The sequence below is a fragment of the Danio rerio genome, chromosome 10 (assembly GCF_052040795.2).
Source record: "Danio rerio strain M-AB ecotype USA chromosome 10, GRCz13ab, whole genome shotgun sequence".
In the NCBI taxonomy this organism is placed as follows: domain Eukaryota; kingdom Metazoa; phylum Chordata; class Actinopteri; order Cypriniformes; family Danionidae; genus Danio; species Danio rerio.
The window spans coordinates 15,632,533-15,644,618 of record NC_141030.1 but is presented as its reverse complement, the minus strand read 5'-3'; the positions used below and the strand labels follow the sequence as shown (position 1 = coordinate 15,644,618).

The following is a 12,086-nucleotide window of genomic DNA, read 5'->3' as shown; positions in this document are numbered from 1 at the left end:
GGCTTTGCGAAAAGGGGCGGGATTAAACCAGATGATTAGAAATTTAAAAAGCAAGCGATTGCTCCATATTTAAAATTTTGTCCAGAGAGGTCATGTTTTGATCCTCGATTGATCTTGATGCAGTCAAGTGATGGGATTTCACAGGTCAGAGTTCACCAAGCTTGAACTTTGCTCCGCAGCAACCTGCGAAACTTGACGCATGACCCTGCGTTTCTGGTCTGACGCATTCGCATACGTATGGATGGAAGTCTATGGGAGGAACAGCCCAGTGTGACCGCAGCTTTACTGTATATCAGGGGTGCCCAAACTCGATTGGAGAGATTAGCTTTAAGTCCAATTAGAAACACCTGAACCAGCTAATCTAGCCTTCACTAGGTATACTAGAAACTTCCAGGTGAGTGTGGAGCTAGAAGTTGGAGCTAAACTCTACAGGAGTTTGGCAGCCCTGCTGTAAATGATTCGTCAAAACACAAATTTTCAGATTTGAGTTGAAAAATGTTGTCGTGACATTTACAATTGAGTGGGGAGACTGGGAAGCACTACACCGAGTTATAAAGCAGAAAGTGTTGATCAAGGAAAAAATCCCCTGGTTTATGAAAGACATCGTGTGTGGAGGGAGTTAAAAAAAATGTAGAGATAGACATCCAGATGGAGAGAGGCTGAAGAGGACTTTATGATGGTCAGTACTTGATCCAAACAGTCTGGCTTTGTCTTTCCTTCTTCTTATTTCTCATCTAGGTCTGTCTATCCTGCAGCCAGTTTGGGCAGAGAGAGTTTCAGTCCCTCAGGGCATTGATTCCACTGATGAGACGCTGTAAAGTAGGGAAGAGAGGAACAGAGATAGAGCGAAGTGGGGCGGGGAATCAGGAGGCTGAGACATTGGAAGAAAGAAAACAAGCAAGGGAGAGAGAGAGAGAGAGAGGGAGAGGGAGGGAGAGAAGGAGGAAACTGTCCTCATGCTGTCTTGGCATCGGTGCCACCCAGTTTCTCTCGGGCAGGCCAGAAGCCTCACGATCTACCTCTGTGTGTGTGTCTCCGCAGATGGCCAACATTGTGACGTCCTTCTGCTGTGTGGTGCTTGCAGCCGTGGTGGTGGTTTATGCCCAAAGGCGCAGCCAGCAAGGTAAGTCTACATTTTGGATACTTCCTCCATCTGTGCGGGTTGTGTGCACAGGGACAAGACACTTTCTTAATGATATCTTTTGTAGAGTATGGGATCAGTTTGTTCTTTTTCTGTTTGTGTTTCTTGTCTTCTTTTTGCTTGTCATTTTCTTTGCGTTCCTTTTTCAATCTCTCTGTTGGAGTGGAACAGAGAAGTCACATTGTGAGCGGAGGGTCAGTATCACCTGACTGTGGGGAGGGGTGTGTGTGTGTGTGTGTGTATGTGTGTGTGTGTGTGTGTGCAAATGCTGTTTAATGCATGGCCTGGCTGCCCGGAGACACAGAGACTAGCCTGTCACCAGGTCAAAAACTAGAGCTCCAGAACAAAGCAATCCTCTTGAGTGTGTATGAATGTGTCTAAGTTTGGACCAGACATGTTATCTTGCTGACTGTGATGGGTTCTCTCATGCTTGGGTGAATAAGCAGCTATGTTGTTTCTGCATTCCAATTCAATGTCATTTTGTGAGACAGCGAGGTGGAAGTTCTACCAAGGCATCCGTGTTTCGACATCAGCTTCTACTTTAAAGCTATTGTCATTTTTGAGCTATTATTCATGGTGGATGCAACAGCTTATCATGCCGTTTCCTAACCAGGTACAACTCAAGATTCCATTAACGATTAATTTGTCTGTCCAGGGTGAAGTCTAGACTGCTACACAAAGGCACACAATAACAGCCGATCAGAACATGTTTTAGGGAGCTTATACACTATTGAAAGATTTTGACAGAAAGAAACGCACATAATACATTTTAAGGTTTCTGGAAACAGTGAGACCTTTTGGAAATTTAGAAGTAACAACTAACTGGAGGAACTGCATGTATCAGGATGAATTGCAAGTGTTTCTCGACTATTAGTTACATGACAAGTGATCACTTTGAATTTTTGCCTCTTTGTCAAAACTGTACTGTCCTGCTCCTGAAGCGTCGACTTTAAGCAGAGGTTTATTTCCCACTCCAAATAAATACACCATAAGCCAGCTAATCAAGGTCTTTAGTGTAACTGGGGAAGTTCCTGCCATGTGTGGAGATTGAAGACCCGACTAAAAATTCTCAACATTCTTGGATGACCTCTAGGTTGTAGATTTGGCTTGTTTTCCATGATGAAACTTAAACATGGAACGTTGAATAAAACTTAACTTTATCTTCAATAGCTTTAAGAGAAGTTGACAACGTTATGAGTATATGACGAGGTGTAATCCTTAAAGTCCTAGGCTGAAACTCAAACTCTAATCATTTTGCCTGTGATCAAAGCCAGGGTGTCCAAACCTGCTGCTGGACTTTTGTTCAGTAAACCTAAACCCTGAACCATCCATTCAAAGTCTTGAGATTCATATTTCCAGGCTAGTGTTTTTGGAGCCGTTTGGAGCTAAATTCTTCAGGAATCTTGCTCTGCTAGAAGCAGGATTGGATACCTCTGATATAGACCAAGGGTGTACAATTCTGCTTCTGGACAGACAACTCATATTTTAGGTTTTGTCCAAATGAAACGATCAGGCAGGTTTTTTGGCGTAATCAAATTCTGCAGGACAATGGCCTTTCATAAGCAGAATCGAACACCATGATCTAGACTACAGTAGTCAACATTTGAAGTGCACCAACACCTTTTATTGAGGTTGTCTTAAAACTAATAAAAGACTTAAAACCATTCTTGTCTTAGAAATTCTTACAATTTTGAACAACTTTTTGATCAACTTAAATTTTTTGATCAACTTGAGTCAAAATGTTTACTACTTTTTATGGGTGTAATATTAGACTCTCAATAGGATGCAGTTTTTAGCTTCCAGAACGGTGGCCGGGAAGTGCAAAACAACATTACAAAGTTTAAAACACTTTTACAAAGCTCGAGACAAATTTACATTTTGTAAAACATTTTTACTTATCATCAGACACAATTACATAGGAAAAACAATTTTACAAAGGACGAAACAAATTTACATCTTAGAAAACAAATTAACAAGATGCAAAACACTTTTACAAATCCCGAAACAAATTTACAATTACAGATTCCCTACGGAAATGGGAATGTACCACACCCCGGAAGTGACGTAGAATGTACCACACACCGGTATTGACCCGGAATGTAACACACACTGTGTGACTTTGTAGACAGGTTTCCACAAGTCTACAACTATAAAAATCATGGTTTGACTAACTGCGATAAAATAAATTAGAGCTATTCTGAGAAAATATCAGCGTGAGAGTGGATAAAAACATGGGAATGCAAGTTCATGGAAACATTTAAAGCACGGCATATGTTGACTGATAAAGATACCAGAACCAATCACAACCTGAACATCGGAGTAGCTCAGTTGGATAAGTCGGTTGATACTCGTGTAGATCCTTTTGACTTGGGTTCGAATCCCGTTGATGACATGTCAATTATAATTATTTCTTTAGATTAATTTTGGTTTATGCTGTTCTGGCACACAAATTATAAATCAACAATGATATACTGACACCAAGTAATAAGAATCTTTATTCGGGATGGGCATGTTTTGTTGCTGTGAAAAAGTGACGAATCTGCCAATCTGAAAAGGGGCCTCAGTTAACACGGACACCAGTTAAACCATAACACCGGCTTCCTTCAGTTTACTGTTAAGAGTCCTCAAGCAGAGGTTTACACCGTGTAGACTTGACATCATGTTCATGATTACAGCGTACCGAGGGGATCTTGTAAAAATATTGAACACATTGATGCAGCATGTCTGGCGTTTCCGTCTGGTCCGCGTCCTTTATAAACTCTAAACACCGACCACACGCAAAGCAAAACTGTGTTAAGTTGCACATGTGTTTGCCACAAAACAGGCAAAACAACCCTCGACCGCAGTCCATGTACGGTCACCATAAACTTTGTTTATGCCATGTACTCAGGGCCGGCGTGTTCATAGAGGCGACCTAGGCGGCCGCCTAGGGCGGCAGTATAGAGAGGGCGGTGTCCGCAACACCCCCCTATCACCCGCGTCCTCAGTTATGTCCGCGAAACCTCCCTCACCACCCGCGTCCTCAGTTATGTCCGCGACACCTCCCTCACCACCATGCATCCTCGGCTATATTCGCGCATAGGCGACAGAATAGAGAGGGCAGCGTCAGCGACACCTCCCTCTCTCCCTCAGCACCCGCGCGTCCTCAGTTATATCCGCGCATAGGGCGGCAGAATAGAGGTTCGCGACACCCACGCATCCTCAGTTATTTCCGCGCATAGGGCGGCAGAATAGAGAGAGCAATGTCTGCGACCCCTCCCTCCCTCCCTCCCTCCCTCCCTCAGCACCCGCGCGTCCTCAGTTATATCCGCGCATAGGGAGGCAGAATAAAGGTCCACGACACCTCACTTCATTTCCATAACCGTTCACTTTCGTTTTCACATTGGGGTTGAGGGCGGTGTGATCGTCTTCTGCCTCGCTCACCAGCAACAACAACAACGTTCCCCCGCGTCACTACCGGTGTGTAGTACATTCTACGTCACTTCCGGGGTGTGGTACATTCCCTTTCCGTAGGGAATCTGTAATTGTAAATTTGTTTCGGATTTGTAAAAGTGATTTGAGTCATGTTAATTTGTTTTCTAAAATGTAAATTTTTTTCGTCCTTGGTAAAATTGTTTTTCCTATGTAATTGTGTCTGATGATAGGTAAACATGTTTGTCAAAATGTAAATTTGTCTCGAGCTTTGTTAAAGTGTTTCAAACTTTGTAATGTTGTTTTGCACTTCCCGGCCACCGTATTCCGGTGCAGGATTGGTTACCTTTGATTTAGACCATGAATGCTCTATCCCGGACACCCAAAGTTGTGCAGGATTAGCCTCAGTCCTAATTAAACACACCTAATCATTATACAGGCTTGTTGAGGTATGTCAGACATATTGGAGCAGTGTGGGAATTTAACAATGCAATTCCATGTGTGTTAAACAAAAACGTCAGGAGAGGATTTTCAGTGACCTAAATAGTTATTAGTATTTTTATTAGTAATTGTTTAAATACAAATGAATGATTCGATGCAGAGCTCTGGGTCATGTTTTTCCCTTATGTTACACCAATGCAATGGAAAAATTACATTTGGGAGGTCCGGAACTACGCATTTTCCTGACTCCAGTATTTGTACATAACTGATTTGGAAAGATAGAGTTTTGGTGGAATTTGTCACTTGTCAATCATTCTGCAGTCATCTGGTGGCTGCACCCAAACATACTTCCTCTTTTCTACAAATTACACAGTGTTACAAACATAAACTTCTCAACTTTAAATATCATTTTCAGCTTCAGCACATTTATACTTCAACAGAAAAGCTAAGTGAGAAGAGTCTGTTATGTCTCTGTATCGTTCTTGTCAGCTGTACCTACTTCTGCAAAAAAAAAGATTGATTAGTATGCAAGCATATTACACTTTGACAAGAATTTTGGTTAATATATCACTCAGCAATACATATATTTAATTAAAAGTATAAGAGACAAAAGTATAAAAAGTGAATTCCTTTTAATCAACAGCAGGAACACTTAAATTGTTATATATTACAGTATATTGTACTAAAGTATATACTGTATATTTTACTAAAGCAACACCTCTAAGTGACTATTTGATTAATTAGGATTGCTGACTGTAAGCCAGAAAATACTGCAGATTTAGCTTCAGTTTTGAGCACTGTTTAACAGTGATAAGGCATCTTTTTTAGATGTCTCATTCTGTTGTCATCCCTCCACAACCCGGTGGCGGCCCACATTTTGTTGAAGCAAGCCTCTCACTAAAGCTGATTACATCGCTATAATGCCTAGTCATCGGCATGTGTTTCTTTGGCAGGGTCGTTGCACTGATACAATGATGTCATGGTGGGATGACATCATCACGTCATCTATCAGCAGCACCGCTTATCTGTTGTCACACGTGTTCTGATTGGTTAGCTTCATCGTGTTTAATCTAAACAACACTCATCACAAACACAAACCACGTAAAAATCTGTCTCAGTGAACACCAGTATATGCTTTAGTACAGGGGTGGCCAATTAATTGAACCAATTAATTAGGACCTGAACACCACGTGATAATTACAGGCAGGTGTGTTTGATATTGGTTGCAACTGAAATCTGCAGGAAGGTGGCTCTCCAGGAAAAGGGTTGTTGGACACCTCAGCTTTAGTACATATGAACAAACAACATATATACATACATAGATAGAATTAAGAAAAGTGTCATTACGATGCATAAATCGTAATGATCATGATGATAGATGTAGGAATACTATTGCAATATTTGTGAAAGTTTTTTTCTATAGATTCAAAAAATGTTTGTGTTTAATGCGTTATTCACCATACAGCTTTGCCAATTATCTACCAAGCCTTTTAATAGAAGCCTAATAGATGTCTAAACATAGAGGCTAAAACAAATTTACTGTAGGGTGTTATGCAGTGTAAATCAAATAGGCATCTAACAATAGTGCAAAATAGACTAGTCCTCAAAAAGACTTCATATGTGTAGTTATTAATTTCCGTTTCACTGATCACTAGTCTATTTAGCCAATTTTAGCCCTCTGTTTAGACCTCTGTTAAACCCTAACTGAATTAATCAATAAATAAATAGATGAGTGAATTGATGCAAGGATTTCTGAAATACTGTATTTTTTAATATAACCAATACTGCTAACAATCAGATGCTGATGCTTAGCTACAAATTATAACTCAAACTCTATTTGACATCTTGGAAAGGCAAGAATTCTGCCGTCCATGCATTTTCTAATAATAAATGGAAAAATATCATATAGTAATGGCATGTCGTTGCCACTTTTTGTCAGCAATATAGGTGGGTTATTTCACCTCTAATTCAAATATAGACAAAGCTAACAGCTGGTTTAAAATTGTGAATGATTGAATAAATGAATGAATGAATGAATGAACCATTTTTAGAATATACATAATAATGTACAGTATTTATACTCACCGGTCACTTTATTAGGTACACCTTACTAGTACCGGGTTGGACCATCTTTTGCCTTCAGAACTGCCTTAATCCTTTGTGGCATAGATTCAACAAGGTACTGTAAATATTTCTCAGAAATTTTGATCCATATTGACATGATAGCATCACGCAGTTGCTGCAGATTTTTTTCGGCTGTACATCCATGATACGAATCTCCTGCTTTACCACATCCCAAAGGTGCTCTATTGGATTGAGTTCTGGTGACTGTGGAGGCCATCTGAGTACAGTAAACTCATTGTCTTGTTCAAGAAACCAGTCTGAGAGGATTTTCTGCTTTATGACATGGCACGTTATCCTGCTGGCTGTAGATGAGTACACTGTGGTCATAAAGGTGTGGACATGCTCAGCAACAGTACTGTAGTAGGCTGTGCCATTGACACAATGCTCGATTGGTACTAATGGGCCCAAAGTGTGCCAATACACCACTAGCAGCAGCCTGAACCCTTGTTACAAGGCAGGATGGAACCATTCTTTCATGTTGTTGATGCCAAATTCTAACATTATCATCCAAATGTTGTAGTAGAAATCGAAACTAATCAGAGCAGCCAATGTTTTTTTTTTTTTTTTTTAATTCTCTATTGTCAAATTTTGGTGAGCTTGTGCAAATTGTAGCCTCATTTTTCTGTTCTTAGCTGACAGAAGTGGCATCCAGTCTTCTGCTATTGTAGCCCATCCGCCTCAAGGTTTGACTTGTTCAGAGATGCTCTTCTGCATATCTCAGTTGTAACAAGTGGCTATTTGAGTTTCTGTTGCCTTTTTATCACATCAAACCAGTCTGGCCATTTTCCTCTGACCTCTGGCATCAACAAGGTGTTTGCGGTCACAGAACTGCCACTTACTGAATATTTTCTGTTTTTCGGACCATTCTGTGTAAACCCTAGAGATGGTTGTGCGTGAAAATCCCAGGATCAGCAGTCTCTGAAATACTCAGACCAGCTCATCTGGCACCAACAACTATGCCACATTCAAAGCCACTTAAATCACATTTCTTTCCCATTTTGATGCTCGGTTTGAACTGCAGTAGATTGTCTTGACCATGTCTACATTCCTAAGAGCATTGAGATGCTGCCATGTGATTGACTGATTAGAAATTTGCGTTAACAAGCAGTTGGACAGGTGTACCTAATAAAGTGGCCGGTGAGTGTTTTTTTTTTTTTCTTTCAGACAAAGCTTGATACTGTATCATACACATTCCCTTTGGTTAAAGCCTAATAATTCAGATTTAAGTGGATTTCTTCTCATGGCTGTTTCAGTGAGCATAATGGCATTGGAGTTTTGTAAACCTTCCAAGTTCAGTTAGCGTATCTGTTGCTAACCATAACTCTCAGATGAAGTTGAAGACCAAAGGAGGTTCTTAACAAAGATTTAAAGTCCATATAATCCTGTCGATTACACGGATAAGGGTATATTTGGCCAAGAAATAAGTGTTCCTGCATCAACATCTTTTGTCAGTCCCAGACCAACATTCCAGGCAAACAAACATAGTGTTAACCTTATCTATAACCCCATTCCCAAACAATACCTTCCTAACTCAAAAGCAGATTGAAAAGATAGCGTAAGAATGTCATTCAAACTCCATCTCCCACTGAATTCCATTCCAGCAGATGTGGGATATTCTTACTTCAAACTTTAAAGGCATTATGCTACTGTATGCTCATGTAAGGCAAGAATTTGCAGGTGTTTGATTTTCAACAAGAAGGTCCAGCTATCCAAACTGTGTAGGATAAACAGTGCTAAATGTTTTTTTCAGGAGCATGATTATAAATAGAGAATAATGTACAGTGTTCGCAAGCCTCCAGAAAGATTTGCAAAGTAGCGTTAATAGTCACACAGTGTATGTAGGCACTTATTGATTAGTTCTTCCCACATCTCACTCAAAGTTTTGAACATTAAATCCTACTTTTATGTGGTATTGAGTAACTTTCCAGGGTAAATGAAATAGCCTAAGCCTAAATATAATATGTGATTGGTTGCTTCAGGGTATTTGATTAATTTTGTATTACACTGATACAAATGACTCATTGGATTTGCTTTTTTTATTTTTTGTTGTTGTTTTTTTTTTTTTCAAGTGTTTTTTTTTTCAAATGGTTGCAAACTATTTATATGGGCTGATATTAAACAAACATATTAAGTTTAACATTAATAGATTAAATTTGATTATTTAAATTAAGCCCATACACTGAAAAAAATATATATTCATAAGATTTACTTAAAAAAAATCCTTGTAACAATTTGCACTAATTAAATTTTAAATAAATTTCGATTTTTTATATCAGATACAATTAACTTGTCAGTATCATGTAAAATTTACTCAATGTTTAATCTAACACAAAAAAACTAAGTAAAAGTTAATTGGTTATCTATCATTTTGAGTTTATATTTATTCAAATTAATCAAGTAATGTCAAAAAGAAACTGCTTTTTAAAAAAAAATAATTAAAATTATCAGTTACAAATTAGTACATCTGGCTTAACTTGTTTAATTAAAACACACACTCCACTAATCTTGAATTTGTTATTTCACTTTAGTGTGAGCAAATTGATCCAAGAGCAAATTTACTTTAAAATGCTTACTGGTGAGAATCACCATTAGCTTGGTTCTTTGAGTGAAGCATCAAACATTAATGTTAAAAAGCATGGCTTGATTCAAAGCATACTAGAGTGCTACTCTTTGATAACTACAAAACTAAAAACACTAAGTCAAAACTCTTCTTCATCTGCAAACTAATGATGATTAAACTCTAATAAGTCTTTCTCCTAAAATTTAAATACCTAAGATTGCTTTTATTTTCAAAATATTCTCTTCTTAATTCAGTCCCATGCAAAGCATTATGAGAACTACACATTCATTAGGAATTATCAATTAAGAAAATGTACTTAATAATACTATGTTTGCAAAGATTATATAATATTTAAATATTACAATTGAATGAAGATTAATGTTTGTCCTTTTCCACTTAGTATTTTGTGAAGTAAATGTGTCCATATTAAATATCTACTTAGGAAATTCTAGTTATCCTTGACACCTAATATTACAATTTTAAACATACAGTATGAGAGTATGTCTTACAGGTTATACAGTGGGAGAAAAGTATTTTTGGCAAAAAAAAAAAACAAAACAAAAAACTACTGAATGATTTCAGCTGAGATCTGGCCTTTCATTCCCTTTCTTCATGTGTTCGATACTTTTTTTGTGTCATTTCATTTTATTACCCATAACCTATTTTGTAAATTAATCAATATTGTTTTCTTTGCACTTATGAATTTATTTGGTTGGTACCAACATCTGGTGAGAATTTCAAGTCAACGGCCCCTTTAGAAATATGTTTTCTGAGACAAAATGGTGACATGTTGAATACTTACTTGCGCCACTGTAAACTGTTTGCAAGCAGTTACCTGAAAACAAAAGTAAATCCAATTGATTTTTTTTCAGTGTGCTGTATAGCACTATGCTAAATGTTTTGTCATTTTATTATTGATATGATCACCAGCGATCTAGTGGCTGCAGATCACCAAAGGGCTACTAAATTGCCATTTCATGGACTACTTGATCCAGTCATGTACCGCTTACAGTACATGCACATGCTTCTAGTTCCGGTGATTACACACACACACACACGCACACATACACACACACACACACACACACACACACACACACACACACACACACACACAGTCTCAGCCAAAGCCGCTCATGATGTCAGCTTCTCAATAACATCAGACCATGCTTTGATTGTATGGGGTTTAGCTCTGTTAATTCTTGCAGTTGCTGCCTGCCTTTTTGACCATCTGACTACGACTCTGGATTGCCCAAATTCGTCTGTTTGCTTCTGTGTTACAAATATGTTGCAATGATAATATTTATTATGAAAATGATAATAATTAAACATGAATGGAAATTTTGATTTCCTAAAATATTGAGAGTAAACTTTGCCTTATTGGGGTAATTGAGTTTAAAGGGATAGTTCACCCCAAAAATTACATTTTATACACTTTTCTCATCATTTACTTGTTTTAAACTAAAGTTTATTTCGTCTTGTACACAAAAGCTGGAAGCCTGTAACCATTTGCTGATAGTATTTGTTTTATGGAAGTCAATGGTATTCAGCTTTTTTTTTTTAAAGCATATTTTGTTTTTCAAGAAAGAGACTACATAAAAATAAATAAATAAATAAATAAATAGAAAAAAAAATTCTCTAAATGAACAGTTTTCCTAATATTGTAATTCATAAATACATGATTTTGATGATTTGATGTATTTATTTTTTTACTTTTTTCATGCGTTTGCATTGCTTTACGGAACCTGAAAAACTTTTAACCCTGAAAAGCTCACTATTAAAAACATTTATAATAGTTTAAACTGATATATTGTCTTATGTTGTATCCTATTTGTATATTATGGCACAAAAGCCTTGCAATAAACTACCAGACCACTTTCTGGCATAGACTTATATTGTTTCTTATACCATACATTATTTCAAAGTGCTAAAATGTCAAAAAAAAAAAAAAAAAAAACTTTGTTAAACTGTAGATGAATTTTCAACATCAAAAGTCGACAGAGCAGAGATCATGGTTGAATAAAGCAGTACACAACCACAAATTAAAGAAACTGTTTATAAACAGAGATATGTTTTATAGTGTTGTAAGGGTGAGTAAACAGTGAGACATATTTAATTTGTAGGTGAACTATCCCTTTGAGGCAGTTCTTTTGTTTTTTACTTTCTGTCATGGCTGATAAAAATGTCATCATTGTAGGGCTTTCCTACTGCACTAAAAATTGCTATGATAACACAACTGTTCAAGGATAAAACTGGACAATGTATAAATGTATAAACACTGAAGGAAGCACTCTGAGGTGGTGAGGAGAAGAAACCTATTAATAATGTCCCTGAATAAAAGCTACTGCCTATTATTCAATAAGATAATCACATAGTGTGAATCTCAGAGGTGACTTACACCAGCTTGTA

The 12,086-nt window shown here is 37.7% G+C and overlaps 1 protein-coding gene and 1 long non-coding RNA gene across 2 annotated transcripts in view; one reads left to right on the top strand and one right to left on the bottom strand.

Moving 5' to 3' along the window:
• cntfr (ciliary neurotrophic factor receptor) overlaps positions 1-12,086 on the top strand; it is a 330,293-nt gene that overhangs the window by 101,463 nt on the left and 216,744 nt on the right. Inside the window, 1 exon segment of the mRNA NM_001098242.2 lies at positions 1,042-1,123. Coding sequence (NP_001091712.1) covers positions 1,042-1,123 — 82 coding nt within the window.
• On the bottom strand, positions 915-9,522 carry LOC147842002 (uncharacterized). Its single transcript, XR_015500884.1, has 3 exons — positions 6,659-9,522; positions 4,874-5,438; positions 915-2,937 (listed from the first exon to the last, which is right to left on the bottom strand). It is a non-coding gene; the product is annotated as an uncharacterized LOC147842002 (long non-coding RNA).